The sequence below is a fragment of the Apaloderma vittatum genome, unplaced genomic scaffold (genome assembly GCF_000703405.1).
Source record: "Apaloderma vittatum isolate BGI_N311 unplaced genomic scaffold, ASM70340v1 scaffold9841, whole genome shotgun sequence".
Classification (NCBI taxonomy): Eukaryota; Metazoa; Chordata; class Aves; order Trogoniformes; family Trogonidae; genus Apaloderma; species Apaloderma vittatum.
In genome coordinates, this window is record NW_009697417.1 from 36,659 (window position 1) to 53,862 (window position 17,204).

The window sequence follows — 17,204 nt, forward strand, 5'->3', positions numbered from 1 at the left end:
AAATTTAAGAGAGTTTAATTGAACCCTGAAAACATAACTTCAATTCCCTTCTCATTTGGTAGTATAAATTTAGTTAAGCACATATTCTAGTCTGTGAAAATTCACCACAATCATCTCTCAACATTTTCCAGTAACACACTATGCAATTCGACAGTCCCTCATGTGTTTGTTCTCTCATTCTCTCCATAGAGGAAGCAATGTGTGTAACGGAGTAGAAATTGTATGGAACTGCACACATGTAAGATGCTATTTGTTAAAGACAAAGACAAGATTAAATAAAGGTACCTCAAAATTATGATGGAAGATGAGGAAACAAGCTGGAAATTCATTCTAAAGTGCCCAAACAGACCTCCCTGAAAGCTCAATTTCTTACATATGTGTCCTCTTTACTGCAGAAACTCTAGCACAACAGAAAAACAAAATTATTGGGTTTGCCCTTCATAAAATCATAGAATCGTTTAGGATGGAAAAGACCTTTAAGATCATCATGTCCCTGAGCACCATAGCTACACGTCTTTTAAATACCTCCAGGGATGGAGACCCCACCACTTTCCTGGGCAGCCTGTTCCAGTGCTTTACAACCCCCTGTGGTGACAAAATTTTTCCTAATATCCAATCCAAACCTCCCCTGGCATAACTTGAGGCCATTTCCTCTTGTCCTATAATTTGTTACAAAGAAGAGCAGACTGACCCCCACCCCGCTACAACCTCCTTTCAGGTACTTGTAGATGCCATAAGGTCTCCCCTCAGCCTCCTTTTCTCCAAATTAAACAATCCCAGTTCCCTCAGCTGCTCCTCGCAAGACTTGTGCTCTAGACCCTTCACCAGCTTCATCGTCCTTCTTTGGCCACACTCCAGCACCTCATTGTCTTTTTCGTAGTGAGGGGCCCAAAGCTGAACAGAGGATTCAAGGTGTGGCCTCACCAGTGCCAAGCAGAGGGACACAGTCACAGCCCTGCTCCTGCTGGCCACACTATTTCTCACACAGGCCAGGATGCCATTGGCCTTCTCGGCAACCTGGGCACACTGCTGGCTCACGTTCAGCCAGTGTCAGCCAACACCCCCAGTTCCTTTTCCACCAGGCAGCTTTCCAACCACTCTTCCCTAGGCCTGCAGCGTTGCCTGGAGTTGTTCTGATCCAAGTGTAACACCCAGCACGTGGTCTTGTTGAACTCGTTTATTTAGTCTTCTAAACACTAGTTTCAGCCCACCGAGAACCTTTAAGATCCGAATCAACTCCTCAGGCTGGATTTGATGTTATGCCCAAAACAAGCTGGAGTTGCAGGAGGGAGATGCATCTTCAGCGGCACGTTCCTCAGGAAGGGCAGCCACAGCACTCACTGCCCACTCGCGCCCGTTTCCTGAGCAGGAGAGCATAACCGCAGCTCTAGCCCAGCTGAGCCACGATGAAACACAGGAAAAGCTTCGCGGCACATCTGCACACTGGGATAGCATCTCCTCGCCAACTTTAAAACTAGAAAGCATTACTCAGAAGATGCTATGCGAGGACTTTGCATCCACAAGCAGTCCAGGTGGCTTACGTGTTAAGAAAGGAGGTTACCACATCATTCCCTCCTCCTTCAAGGTATTTTCCTCGCATAAGGCCTTCTGGTGCTTAGGCTCAGCCAGCTGCCCTGATACACGGTCATCTGTAAGGCTCAGATTATGTTATTCAATATGGCAATAAGTCAAATTAATCAAGCTGTTAGTTAAGGTAACGCCCTTTCTCATATTGCCAAGCCCAGCAGATCTGTCTAAATGGCAGAAAATAAATAAATTTATTTTATTTTGCTTTTGCAATTACTGTAGAGCTCTCCCACCTCCCCTGCTGCACAGAAACACATCCCCTTTTCTATAGCAACTTCTTAATCTTCAAGATATTCAGGATTTGGAACAATTACCAATATAGGAGAATAATATGGCATTTATATAATTGCTATAACGTGTGAAGTTAGTCTGAGTTATGCTGTATGTATTTTATGTCATTTGTATTACTATGACATATGTCTATGCAGAAATACCAGCTATTCATTTAAAAATAGAATGGCACATCTCAAGTTACCAGTTTTAAAACAAAGTAAACGAGACACTCATTTACCGGTAATTATCATTCACATCTAGATTTCACTCTCTGTTGTACCTACATTGGGCATTTTTGCTAGAACTTGGAAATCTGACTGACATAGAGTATTAGACCACTTTTCTCTTTAAAGCAGCAACTTTTTTTTGCTGCTTGAATCCTAATCGGGGTAGACATTTTATCTGCCCAACACAAGGTTCTGAAGAGCAAAGACTTTGTTCCTAAGTATTTGTCTGAAGCACAACTGCTACCATAGCTGTGCATTACCATAATGTGCATGGATGTTTTCTCATGTTATCTTTACCTCTGACCTCTTCCAAAACCACTAAATTAAAAAAAAAAAAAAAGCTGTTTTCTTTTGGCAAAATACATATACCTGCATACATGTATATCAATCATAGAAGGGTTTTGTCCCTCAGAAATGTCATCTGCTGCTGCATAGACAAATCTGTCTGATGATCACTGGTCTTGGCACCTGAAGTGAATTTCACTAGGTTATTTAGCCCCTCTGTGACAAAACTATCAGTCTGTAACAGTACATTACACTTAAAAATAAATATCTGACCCATTACAAATAAACCTGTGTATTAAGTCCTTCATAATCACCAAGTTTGAGAAGACTTGGAAACTGCACGGACAAGGTTATGTCAAGTAATTAATGTAACCAAAGATATTGCCCTGCTGCAAGTAAAGTCACTTTGCAAAAATTCATTAGCTTAGACTGTTACAAATATTAACCAGACCTAACAGTTTAGGCATTAAATATAATTAAAACCTTTCTTCTGTGGTTACTAAACAACCCTCTTCATCGTCAACTGCTACCCTCTCTAGACCTGTGCAAACAACTTGTTATTTAAGGTGCTCCTCTACTGAAGATGATAAACTGAAATTAGATTACCAGCAGTATTTACCCTCAGCTGTACTGTGGTTGCAAACTTCATCTTCAGTTGGCATCCTGGCCAAACTGAAGTCAAGGGGAGTGTTACGCTGGTTCATTAGAATTGCGATTACACCTTTGCTCTATTTGGCAGAAAGCTCATTGCTTACTAACAAAAAAAAAACCCACAAGGGAAGAGCAATCTCCTCAGTTACGTAGTCCATGAAAATTGAAAGGAGAAAAACTCAAAAAATTTTGCAGGTTTATACATGCACAGTAAGTCTGAAAGCTCCTCTTCATAAGAGAGGTGATTCAAATACGCTATTAGTGAATTAGCATAACTTTTAAAAGGCATTTTTATAGAGTCTTCGCAGGTATAGATCACTGATCAAGAAAACACGGTATAGTACAGGAAACACACTTTGTATTTGACCATATAAATACAGAGATCATACACTCTCTAGCTTGTCCTCACTTTTTAGGAAGTAGCAGGGTCACTGCTAAACCCCTAGTAGGAACTCTTTAACTTAGATACATCCTTTGTGTATTTAAAGGTAAGACTCCTTTCTTGCCTCCTTTATTTTTCAGGAAATATCAAATTCACTAATACATTATTAAATTGCAAGTAGAATATGCCACTTCCAACCAAAGTATTTTAAGTAACTACCTCCATTGGGCTGAAGTTTATCAGGAGGAGGCACACAGCATTCCACACTTTCCTTACTTTACACTCAGGCTGTATCAGCAGGCACACATACAGATGGCCTTTTCCCAATCCAAGAGCTAACAGGCAGTCAAATAGGTCAATGAAGAACAAGAGAGTTTTAAACTTTGCTAACTCAGTAGATTTGGTATCCTACAGAAGTGCCAGAGAAGAACTGTCAAGAAGGCTAGAAGGCAAAATATAATTCCACGCCGTCAAGTACTCCTCCCTGTACCTGGCATGGTATTTGGTCTCGGAGACTCCAGCAGCAGTCAACTAATCGCCTCAAAGCAAACCTAGAGAAGCAGCACTTCTGTGTGCCTTACCTCTTCCTCCAAGAGGCATTAAAGTACCAATCCTTAACAGAAGACCTAACAATCTAGCGAGCTTTACACCCACTCCTCTGGTTCCTGTCATTTTCAGAGGATGTTACAGCTCGTTTCATTTTAATATCAATGCTAGCATTATCACTCTCATCAGAAGGGAGTGAAGAACCCAGCGCAGACATTCCTCCAGCAGCAGAGGCCCTTCAGTTTGAGGGTCGGGTTTGGTGTTGCTTCTTGTCATTTCTCTGGGCTGCTCCTACCTTTGTCTGTTCATGGAGTTTCTCAGAGTCATGTCTACAATGCTCTCAAGCTTGCCTCTTTGTCTTGCTTCTCTCCGTCTGCAGCTGAAGACCTTCTCCAAAACAGCCCTCAGCTTCTCCAAATGCCAGCTATTTTTACCTAGGCGCTGTCGTCTCATTCCGGATGCTGCTAATTGGCCCCTTAGTCACAACTGGAAAAGTAACCTCGTTGAGTAACTCTTTCTGAGCTGCTGCCTTGAGGAATCTGTATGCCTCATACTTGCATTAATCCAAATGAAGAAGCTTCGAGTAAATTTGTTGCCACACAAGATGAAGGCCAGAGTTTAATACAACTTCACCAGAATTTAGCCTCTAAAATTCTACAGAAACTTCACTCATACATTTTTTTCTTCTTTTTTTTTTTTTTTTTAAAAAAGTAATGACCTTCCCACATGAGACTTTTAATGCATTTAAAGTTCTAAAGCCTGTAAGGAAGCACGACATAAAACAGGAGATAACTGTAGCACTAGAGATCAACTGTACTCTACCTATTCACTAGTCTTTTTTTTCTCCTATACATCACCTAGATTAATCTGTAAACTTGCAAGGATCTGCTCCAAAGAAATGCCGAGAAAACCCATGCAAAGCTATTTTTAAAGAGCCAAACAAATGATGACAGCACACACACACAAGCAACCCATGTTGAAACACACGGTTTTCCACGCAGGCTTCTTTCCTGTGTACATGACATAAGGCAGCTGGCTTCACAGCTACTAAATGATGTTTCAGACAACTCAGCAAGCCCTGCTTGCTTCTTAATCACCTTGCTAATGAAAAGTTAAGTTGAAGCATCTAGAAGTATCCTCTCAACTACTCTGCTTCTGCATAGTTATCAACCAAACAGATACAAACAGGAAAAACATCATGACACAGACTAGTTAGGCAGCTTTTACCAGGAAAACACTGGGAAAAGTAAAGAAGTGAATGATCTAAATTCATACCAGATTACCTTACAGTCATTGGAATACTTCATTATTCCACTAGAAAGGCAAATGTAACGCTGAGTATTTAAAAGCCATTACTTCAGAAACAGAACATAAATGAGAAAATTACCACTTTATTAAGAGAACAACTCATTTTTACTAATGAGACTGCAATCATTTAATATTAATATAATGAATCCCTTCTAGAAATTCTGATGCTACCACAGACAAACACAGCATCTGTTTTTGACAACATGAACACATCTATCAGATGCCCTGAAGATCATCTGTAAAATCTAAAAGCAGTGCTTTTTGACAGATTAGTAATCCTGGATTCAGTTAAATACTGGCAGGATTAATACTATTTCCTAGGACGAAAGAAAGATCCTGTTCCACCCCATAAAGACAGCACAGGCTGCCAAAAGTAAAGGGAAGGATGTTCAGCTGGGGATCATTAAGAAACAGCCATTTTTTAAAAAATGGGACGTTTTCGAGAATGCTGCATCCAGTAAAACGGTGGAGTACTTTTTCCACATGGACCCATGAGAACTTGAAATCATTTATTCTGCAAATGAGAAACTGAACACTTCTGTGGTGGTTTCTTTTGCTGAGAAAGGAACTTCTATTCACTTGAAATGGAGGCAAAAAGGATCTGCTTTAAATGTGATTCTGCTAGAAAGAATGAACACGTAGAGCAAACTGCAAAATCCTTGCCCTGCAAACCACCATGATCATTAGCCCTGCACGTTCCTACTTCCCGCTCTCACAATTTGGTTTGGCTGGGGTTGTTTTTGGTTTTAAAGAAACAGTTCTGTATGGCTGCATAGAACTTTGGTTCAGACTGAGGACACAAATTATACAGCAATAACTCAAGTTAATTTTATTCTAGAAAAAGGCATGCACATCTATTTGGCTTCAAAGGTATGGTGCCTCAAAACCAACGAGGAATCCCTCCTTCCCACGCCAGTGCTGTGAGGGACTTTCAGTGCCTGGAGGGAGCAAGGAGGGAGCAGAGGGAGAACAAATCCCCACATGAGAAGCAGAGCCCATCACAGGAGCACCAAGGGAACCTGGGCCCTAGAACTCAGCTCGAGAACATCCCTCTCACTTTTACTCCAAATCTCAAGCTTCATACTTGTTAATCCAAAATGTCAGAAAAAATGTAGAGGAGTTTCTAGCCGTGGACACAACTGTGCTGGGACAAGACAGTGGCATTCCCAGTTACACTCTCACATCCTCCATGGGATGTCCAGGCACAACAGCCAAAGCAGGTTTTGTGCAGACTAAGGTCTGATGGTTGTTAATCATTTTAAAAGAGTCTTCACCAATCTCTGAGGCAGACGTGGCAGGAACGTGAGGTAGCCTCAGAGCTACCATAACCTGTGACAAGCCTAAAGACTCAAGGGATCTCTGGTGGTGCTCATCTCCAGTCAGTCCAAATGCCCTGGGCTGGGCCCAGCCGCAGGAGAGGACACCGCTGACTTTCCATGGCGTGCATCTACCAAGCGTGTTTCCCTCCCGGCTTGGACTCGCAGGTCCTGACTGCTCATGGGGCTTGTCTGCCGTCCCAGTTACATCTCCTGCACTAAACCAGGCCTATTGGAGACAGATGAGCTCTCCCGAGTTGATTGGCCTCATTCAGGTAAGGGGCAAAGAGCAGCCCAGTTTGCCGTTCCTCATTGCAAACAGCCTTACCTGGACACACAGGTTTCCTTGGCCTAATGCAAGGCTTCAGTCAGGATACAGAAAGGAAAAGGAAAAGGAAAAGGAAAAGGAAAAGGAAAAGGAAAAGGAAAAGGAAAAGGAAAAGGAAAAGGAAAAGGAAAAGGAAAAGGAAAAGGAAAAGGAAAAGGAAAAGGAAAAGGAAAAGGAAAAGGAAAAGGAAAAGGAAAAGGAAAAGGAAAAGGAAAAGGAAAAGGAAAAGGAAAAGGAAAAGGAAAAGGAAAAGGAAAAGGAAAAGGAAAAGGAAAAGGAAAAGGAAAAGGAAAAGGAAAAGGAAAAGGAAAAGGAAAAGGAAAAGGAAAAGGAAAAGGAAAAGGAAAAGGAAAAGGAAAAGGAAAAGGAAAAGGAAAAGGAAAAGGAAAAGGAAAAGGAAAAGGAAAAGGAAAAGGAAAAGGAAAAGGAAAAGGAAAAGGAAAAGGAAAAGGAAAAGGAAAAGAAAAAGAAAAAGAAAAAGAAAAAGAAAAAGAAAAAGAAAAAGAAAAAGAAAAAGAAAAAGAAAAAGAAAAAGAAAAAGAAAAAGAAAAAGAAAAAGGAAAAGGAAAAGGAAAAGGAAAAGAAAAAAAGGCTGCTTGTGCAATAGAGAGGGAAGCAAGAGGTTCTTCTGTTTTGGGCACTGCTCTTCCCACTATGAGATAATCCTTCCTTGAGGCATTGACACCTTAGGACACTCAGTTAAATAGCTCTGATCACCTCAAAAAATCAAATCACTCCAAAATTCAACCAGCTTGTAGAGAGATACAAGTTTAGGCATCAGTATTTTAAAAGTACTTGTAAGGAAAACAAAACTGTATTATTGTACAACAATGTACTTCACCTGTTTAGGAATAAAATTTTATTACAGTTTCTTTACATCATTACTTCTTCCAAGTACCCACACAGTAAATAATCCTTCAATTCTCGTCTTTTTCCAATGTTACGAAGAGCTCAGAGTTAAAAAAGTTGAGGGAATAGTGGTTTAGATATCAGAGCAAGCTTAGATACCGCCAACAGTGTGCCTCTAGTAGCACTTCCCTCCTCTCTCAATTGCAGAATAAAGGAGTGCAAGCAGAGCTCTCTCCATTCCTCCACACCCCACCTGGTGCCAGAACCAGGGAGCTCCAATTCCTCTCTGCTGCACCTGACAGAGCCCAGCTCCTCCTAAACAACAGGTCTGTCCAGTTTCTCCCTGCTTCCTCATTGTGCGACTGAGCAACAATTTTCCTTGGTTTTCTCCCTTTCCTGACCATCCCACCTTCCCTTGTCACTCGTCAATAAGCTGCCATTAACCCTTTACCTTTTGGGTAGGTCTAAGATAGCAATCATAGGGGATTTATTGTTTCTGGGTTTCCTACATCTTTAAAAAAAACAAAACCAAAACCCTATTTAAAAATGTTTAGGTGAAAAATACTAAAAGCTGATGATCAGAAATGTCCTGATTTGAGCTAAACAGAACCAGCTGTGTTCAGTGATTTTACTTTTTCAGCTAAGACAAGAAGAAAGGTTTGAATTACATTAATTAAAACTCCTAATATTTTCTGAATGTCCAAGGGATAGAACACCCAGGCTAACGAAAGGTGTACAAAATTCCCAGTGGACTGCTCTTTTGAAACGGAGCTTCTTTTTTTATTATGTCAAATAAGCAATGCCATCACCCTTTCTTAAAGCAAAGAGAAACACAGTATTTTTTCCTATAGGAATATTTAAAAACACGACTTGTACAAGAGCTTCTGCATTTATAACTTTCACACAAAAACCTGGAAAACTGGAATTCTAACTTGTTTTTTTAAAGTCAATTTTACCTTTATTTTTCACATAATTCTCTATCTCCAATTGGAGGAGAATGAACTCAGGCCCTGGCATGTTCAGTACCAACTTTAAAACTTAAGTTCAACAAAATGATGTGCCAAAAACATACTGCAATCACTCTTCTGAATTAAAATACAAATATAGTCCCTCTTTAACATCCTTCAGAGATCAGCCACTGCCTTGTTAACATTACCACATAACACACTAGACAGAGTAACACAGACTTTACCACACATCTCCCTTTACACACCTACCTTTATCATAGTGAACCTGATTCAGCAACCTTGAATCAGGCAAAGTTCCAATATAACCAAATTAGATTTATTTCTGAATAACACAAACCCTACTCTTAATTCTGAAATGCAGGAAAAACTGTTACAATGTGGAGACTGATTCTACACTTCCTCAGATTTGAGGGCTCTCAAGGCTAGAAGAATTCTGAATATAGGATCAGGCTGTAAGTTGATGTAATTTCCACTCATCTGTAAACAATCTAAATAAAAGTATCATATTAAAAAGTAAGGATCACCTTTCCTCCAAATCCACTGCTTTGCTACAGCATGCAGAAACATTATTTTTACATTATACTTGTTAATGAAAGTTTACAGCTGCTAAAGAAAGCTGTTTCGTTATAAAACAAACCAAAAATCATCCTACTCAAAACTAAGAACCTAAAACATACACAATTAGAATAAAACAGAAGACCAAACAGCAGCACAGTAACACCAAAAAACCTACCAACACCTTATTCTTTAGTTACGCATGAAAGTTTCACGATGAGTAGTCACTCAAAATAGTATCTCAAGAAATCCATCTTTTAAGTACATCAGAAACTATAATAAAAATTATTTTTTTTCAGAGCCTTACCTTCATTACATCCACAAAATGATTATTGCTTCTTTCCATTAATGTAGCACTCGAAAGAACATCTCTCCTTTTAATGTGAGTACTTATGAAGGTAAGTCCAACAGTAGCCTACAGTCTAATTCGCTTGTCTAACAAGTGAATTATATTCATAACTGGATGGTGATTAACACTAAACAACCCAACGCTCACACAAACAGCACAGCAAATCATTCTTTTCAGACTGCCAATCGCTGAGGTCAAAACATTCATGCTTTTAAGTCAAATTACAATCAACTTCCTCCCCACCCATTCTATTATTTGTTATTCATGCATTGACAAGAGCATGGAAACCGCAAAAAAATCACAGGTGTCTTTGGAGGAACCTACACTATTTAAAGAAGAAACACCATTTATAAGCCAAGAGAGGGAAAGGACTTGAGTTTAAAAAAAAACCCAAACAAACAACCAAACACCAAACAAAAAATAACCTCCCAAAACCCCAAACTTATTTCCCTTTTCATTTATTTTAGCTACTTCCTTTTACCCTCCTATCATTTTATCTGTCACAGTGCCCCCCAACTACAACCACCTTCAGTATCAAGCCAAGCAACCTTCTACTCTAAAATTTTTAGAAAGCTCTCAAGCAACTTTCTACTCCAAAGTTTTTAAAAAGTTCTCAAGCAACACTTCAAATCATAAGCGAATCAAAAAGTTCAGTGCTAGCCTCTGAGAAAATGTTAGGTTTAGATTTTAAAATTGTAGTTGTACACAAAAAAATAAGGAAAACAAACAAACAAAAAGACCTGCTGGTTTTCTATTTTATTTGCATCCAGATTCATGCGATAGCCCCTCTTCATCTTCCTAATTTATATTAATTTCCAGGAAGCTGTTTTGTTTCTAAACAATTATTTTCTACCAAAATGTTAGCAACCCCCTTGACAAGATCCTTTTGACATGGGCACCAGGCATATGCAAAAGACAACAAGTACTGAAGTCTGTAAAAGATTCAGTTTTCTGGAATGGAAACTCCAAGCAATACCGCTGACACACGCTTCTGAACCTGAGAGCGCTCTCGGTTTCTGCTTACCCAGCCCCGGATCTTTAAAGCAGCCGTGACGTAGGAGCGACAGCCACGGTCCGGTCCGGCATGGAAGGCAGCTCCCAGCTGTTTACTGGTTCTAACTTCACTCCAGTTTCGTGGGTAAACATGCTCTGGCCAGTCCTTTCATTATCTGCATAATCCCAGCCTTCTTTGATTACTGGACTGTAATGCCAGCGCCCGGGTGAGCTTTCGTTCCTGAATTATGGCCACGCGGAACACGACCAGGGGAGTGCCAAACAACATGATTAAGCAGCAAAATATGGCCAGGCATGAATTATATTGCTAATATTCCCATCTATCACGAGCTGCAGAAACAAGACGTTTGTGCAGCCAATAGCGACTATGCGTAATGAAGCTCCTCCACTTCGACACAATTTCAAAATAAGAGCAAGTCTTTATTTTGAGCAATTTTACTCTCCGGTTGTTTTGACACCGAACTGTATTTCAACAGTTTGCAAATGACTTCCTTTTTCAAACTCTACCTTGAAACAACATTGGAGGCAAGTCTTAAAAAGACAGGCTCAAATTACCGTTTGATTTTCGGAGAATAAGAGCATAATCACTTTTCAACGAGATGTGCTGGACAGCTTTCATTTCGGCAGTTCACTGCCTATATTTAAGTCTATATTAAATCTCCACAAAATGCAGATTCATCAGCATACTCTGTTTCAAATCTCCATATTTATTAAAAACAAGAATAAAAAAGTGAGGTTTATGGATTTGGCATAAAACAGCCATGAAACCACTTTTCTTTTTTTAAAAAATTAAAAATAAATAAAAATCACACAATCAGCATCTCTGAGGTTTCACTCATTTCCCTAAGCCTCCAGTGATCTGCTTGACTATTTTTAAGACATTTGTCTGGAAATGGGAAGGCAAATGCCTAAGAAGGGCAAAAGTTTTGATATGGACATGTAACACACCACAATAAATTACTGCATGTTATGCCACAAAATCAGGGTGATAAACATACTGGACAACCAGATTAACTTTTTGGTGCTGCAAAATACCATTTCACATATTGAAAGAAGTCGTTTGATATTCCCTAAGATTTTTAACCAAAACAAGGGAAGACAAAGTGACCGTACAAGGCGCTTGCCACCAAACTGTTCTCAGCTGGCAATGAATACCACAACTGCACGGGGCACCAGGGTTCTCCCCAGCAGGAAAAAAAAGAGGGGAGAAAGGCCATGCAAACATAGTTGTGCTCAGGGAAGGCAGAAGGAAGTGAGAAAACAGAAGAGCTTAAAAGCAGGGTCACAGTTTGAAACTATTTTCAATCTACAGCTCCACCTAAACCTGGCGAGGCTCGCCAGAATATACTAATGAGAAGAAATGGATCTGACGAAGCAACAAAATAAATTATGGATTTCAGTAAAAACAGTAAAGAATACACAGCGCACCACTCTTAGGAATAAAAATTAATTTTGCATAATGAAATAATGAATTATAACAATGAAAACCAGAATAATTCATTATAGGGTTCTATTTAAAAAAAAAAAAATTTGATTGAGAAAGAAGAGACTTTATACTCAAGGTGAGGCAGTGAAGCAGCAGTGCTCCAGTCTGCATCACATCTTAATTTCACTAGCCTGCATCACTTTCATCACGAGTTTTGAAATTTTTTGTGACAGTCTGTGATTTTTGAAAAGAAAAAAAACCCAATTCCATCAGATTTGTTGCTATTAAACTAAGATTAGAGCAATCTTTCAGTTACTTAGCTGTAATGAAGCCGGGAATCTTAAGAGTTTGTATGTTTTATTTAATTTTTATCTCATTTTTCTCAAACCAAACAATAATAACTTTTTTAAGACCGTCATTTTTTATGTTGCATTACTCACAAGCTATTAATTTGAACAATGAGAAATATTCAGATTAAAAGCATCCACTAATGTTCACTGTCGAATCTGACACATCCTGATTTTTCTGGATGTTTACCCAGTGCTGTGTAGTACTCAGGACTAGTTCCCACCAAGTTCACTCACATTTTGAGTTATCATTCATTCTGTAAATCACGACCCAGTGTCTCAGACTGAGAAGCAAAAAGAGCAAAAAGAGCAAGCAGTTCTGAAGAACTTGGAGAGTATCACAGAGCAGTATACACAGAGCAGAAGAAACAACAAAGTTTAATTCCTCCAAGGAAATATCCAACTAGTCCAACTCAGGAAAAATTCACTTTTCTTCCCAAACCCCTTACTGCCTTTCCTACAAACTTTCAAAGTTTCTGAAATGGGTAAAGCTGGGCATCTTACAGCTGCAGATTTAGGAAACCGCAAGCTGGAAGGGGCTACCACCCCAACCTAAATGAACAGTCCCTAAGACTTCCTAATGAAGCAATGCTCTGGGAATTAAGTCCAGTAGCTTCTGTTCAGCTAAAACAGCACTTTCAGAAAAGTCAGGACTCTTGATCTGGAAGCACACAAATAGAGAATCTAACATCACCTTAAGTGTTCCTGCCAGCTTTTGGTTTTCCTCATTATTAAAAACGCATGCCTGAGTTCTGGCTTCAGCCAACAGCATTAGCTCCCCTTGTATTTGATCAGTTTTTTCTCCCCATAGGACACTATGATCGCATCTGCTTTCAAGCTTTTTTGACGTACTGTTCAAACAGATTTATTTTTTTTAGAATTTTATTGCACAAGGCATTTTCTCTGGGTCTTCGATCATTTAATGGGTCTGTATCTTTCTCATTCTCCTATAGCTTCTTCAAGTATGCAAAGTCTCAGACTCCATGATGCATCCCAGTATTGATTTTACCTGTGCCACAAAACAAAGTAACATCAATGCCTCTTAGGTGTGACAGGGGAAACAAATCATCCTCATTTGCTCTGCGAGGATGACACACACACCTTAGTTAATGACAGATACTAAATGCCCCATCATTTTTAATTATGATAACCCTATCTAGCTGTTAACACAGAACATAATCTTCTGACGCCTCAGAAATCTGCCAAATTTCGGCCAGTACTCACAAAGCAAAAAGGCTCATCCAGAACCCAAAAACCACTGCTGACAATCAGCAAGAGACCACCAGAGAAGCTGTAAAGCAACCATTTCACAGGTGCACACTCTCAGAAATAAACGTTTAGAAATTCTACAAGAAAAAATATCAATTCGAGAAACTGTGTGTACAGGAATTTCAGCCCCATTACTGTGTAGTGTAGAAACAAGCAAAAGAGCAAGCAAACGACAAAGAACGTATTTATGAAAGCTGAGAACTCGTATCGGAAGAACTAGTAGGCAAGATAGATCAGCACAGACTATATGAAAAAGCTCTTGCTATTTCTTTGCCTCACTTTAAAAAAGAATAGTACTTTTCAGATAATTTTGTAGAATTCTCCTAGTTTGTAGCTAAATTTGCCTACAATGACATGATAATTTCTGGAATAATTAGACCATAGAAAACTGCATTTTCCATTTAGATTCAGTCAAGAAAATTTTGTTCATTTGAATATCATTTTGTGGTTCAATGTGAAGCACGGATGGGACATGCTGAAAAGATCACTTTTTCTTCAATTTCTACAGCACCTGCTAGAAGCTTTAGGCACATAAATTTAAACCTATTCCAAAGGTACAAAGCATTAATCACCTCTTTTGACTTTTTTCCAAGTTAAGTACCAAGTGTGTTCTACTGGATATGCTTATACCCACACGTGTGCAAATCTCAGCTTCTGAAGCATAAACGTCTCCATTGATGTTAACTATTTAATGAGCACAACAGAGATCCTGTAATCAACTCTCCCCATGGAACAGGTCATAAAGGGAACCGCACTTAGAAATGAATTAGAAGTTCATACTCCCTGCTTAAATTAACTATCCGGGTCCTGAGCAATGGCTTCCTTAGGCCTCTTCTCTACATTTAGTCACGCAGCACAACAGCTTCATGCAGCTTCCTCATCTTTCCTCTCCATCCACCAAAAGGGAAACCAAAAAAAAAAACAAAAAAAATGCTGGGGTAGCTGAGTTCATGTGTCCCACGCAGCACGTCACAGGTCAGAAACGATACAGCTGAAGAGCATCTATGCCCCGGCTCGGCAGCCAGGAGAGAAACAAGGGCAGCTCCCGGGACTATCCAACCTGCAGAGGAGGCCAGCGCAGGGATGAGGAAGGTGGAGATGAAGAATTGTTTCCCCTCTTGGGTTGTACACAGAGCTCTGCGTGCACCCAGAAGAAATTCAGGCCCAGCCTCACCACCTCGTTTCTGGCCTCCTTATGGTGCTCTCAAAGGCTGCAGCGTAAAATAAACCCTTTAGGTTAAGTTTTCACAGTGTTGTAGCTTTGAAAAATATTAATAGCAGCAGATACACTCAGCTTTCTGAAACTTCAGAAGGCAACGCTCCACAGCTTTCAGCTTAACTTACATAATCAGAAAAAGTATTACTCCCTTTGAAAATGAAAGCCAAAATGTTGCATAAACTGACATAATTTACCAAAGAAATTCTAAGACAGGTGGAAAGGGAAAGAAGGGCTTGTGCTTAGATAATTTCTTCCCGGCTCACATCAACACTAGCAAAGTATATGTGGCTGAACTCTGTTTTTTTTAATTCAACACAAACAGCAAATTGCCTCCGGACAATACGGACAATTTTAAACGAAAACTCCTCTGTCATATTTTTCCCAGCAATTCTTCCAACCATTAAATGGTTTTTAGATAAACCTACTAAACAGCTGCTTACTATTTTCAAGTGGTTTTGGTCCAGGTAGCATCTGCCAACCTCTTTAGCTACATTTAGTAACCTCCCACAGCTGAAGCCTAACAGACTTCTCTATTGAGACTTAAATCAGCAGCCTCTTTGTCTCCATGCAACTGCTCTTTTACTGAAAATGGTATGGCAGCACAGAAAGCACAACATGAATTTAAGCAGTGAGGCTGGAAGAAAACTTCTCGTCAACTAAAATAAAAAAAAAAAAGAATGCAAATTCCTATTTATTTCCCCACTGGGAAAAAAAAAAATGCAGGCCCTCCACCTAGAGCCACATGGATACTATCACAATGGCACATGCAGGTGCAAAAGAGACATTTCAGTGTTCAGCTCCACTTGCTGCCCCATCAGCCAGTCCCTGTCCCCTCCAGGCAATGGGTATAGATGGAAACATTTTTAAGGGCAAGTAGCAGACAAGGTCCATGCTGCTTTACATAGTATCTTTATTTTCTAGAAAGGAAACTTTTACTTATATAAACAAACTTCCCTACAATTTACATCTGCTCACACAACTGTCAGAAGTTTTACAAAGAAGTAACGCTGAAATTCCATTCTAACTTTTTCTTTCTGATTAGTATTCTAAGCACGTGTGGCTTTCCATGTTATGACTGTAAAAACAGCACTAGGACCAAGGCGCCAGCTTTAATTAATATCGCTGATCTTTGCCTTCTTCGAAAATATGAAACACAAAATATGGTGTTTAACACCAACTACTTATGATAATTTAAAAAAAAAAAAAATAGAAGTACTGGTGATGTTTGAACCCAGGCCTGCAACGCAGTGTGGACTTGTTAACTGTGCTGTGCAAGTCTGCCTTTTAACATGGTCACTGTCCCCACCCCTCACACCCAAAGACCTTGTAAAATCAGATCATTTGTCACTAGGTGAAATGAGAAATCCATCATTCCTTGGCAAATGATACTTAATATCTTACTGTTAGGCAAACAAAGAAACCCGACCTCTGACAAGTTGTTATATTTAACCATCTTCAATTGCTGCCAGTTACCAAACATACAAAAGCAAGAGCAACACTTGTAGGACGGAAAAAAAAATCAATACTCATCTAATAAAATACTCTACCTGAAATTAGCAGTTTTAAGTAAAGTTTGTTTGGGGAAATTTTGATACCTGATTGTTGATGGTTGGTCTTCCCCCTTGTCCTGGGTAAACCCGCACAGCTTAGCAGGCCCATCAAATAGACACCCCCAACAGCACCAACAACTTTGTTAAAGGGTCACATTTTGCCTATTGTAGCACGGAGGCTACAGGCAATTTTTTTCCCCTGAAGTTTTTTGGTACGCTATTCTAATGAAGCAATCACAACAGAATCTCTGTGCAATCCTTAACAAAATCAGCACACCAATTGTTAAAAATCCCACTGACCAATACCGGGATACAATCATTCTTTCCAGAACAGACTTCTAAACATGCATGTGCATACACACACGCACTCCTCCCTCCTCAAACCCACAGCCAAATTTCTTTCAGGTTAATGCATCCACTCAGTCTCAAGTGGTCAGCACTAACACTCTGGTTTCTACCTTACTCGTACATACAAAGGTATAAACATTTTTTAGTTAAATTTGACTTCACACAAAAACCGTAAGGAATCAAAAAAAACCCCAACCAATTCTTTTCTTTTAACAGCGCAGATATTTACCATCTGTTTAATCATAAACTTCATCTTTAACTTTATCATATTTCCAAATATGAAATACTGTAAAGTTTGCAGACGACACAAAACTAGGAGGAGTGGCTGACACACCAGCAGGCTGTGCTGCCATTCAAAGTGACTTAGACAGCCTATAGGGCTGGGCAGGGAGAAATCTTACGAAGTT

At 39.6% G+C, this 17,204-nt stretch overlaps 1 protein-coding gene across 1 annotated transcript in view; it reads right to left on the reverse strand.

Moving 5' to 3' along the window:
- Nucleotides 1-4,404, reverse strand: part of LOC104280084 (serine/threonine-protein phosphatase 2A 56 kDa regulatory subunit epsilon isoform-like) — a 39,103-nt gene extending 34,699 nt beyond the window's left edge. The window contains exon 1 of the mRNA XM_009877625.1: nt 4,247-4,404. Within this exon, the coding sequence (XP_009875927.1) occupies nt 4,247-4,404 (158 nt within the window). The remainder of the gene's footprint in view (nt 1-4,246) is intronic.
- Nucleotides 4,405-17,204: the final 12,800 nt, after the last annotated feature.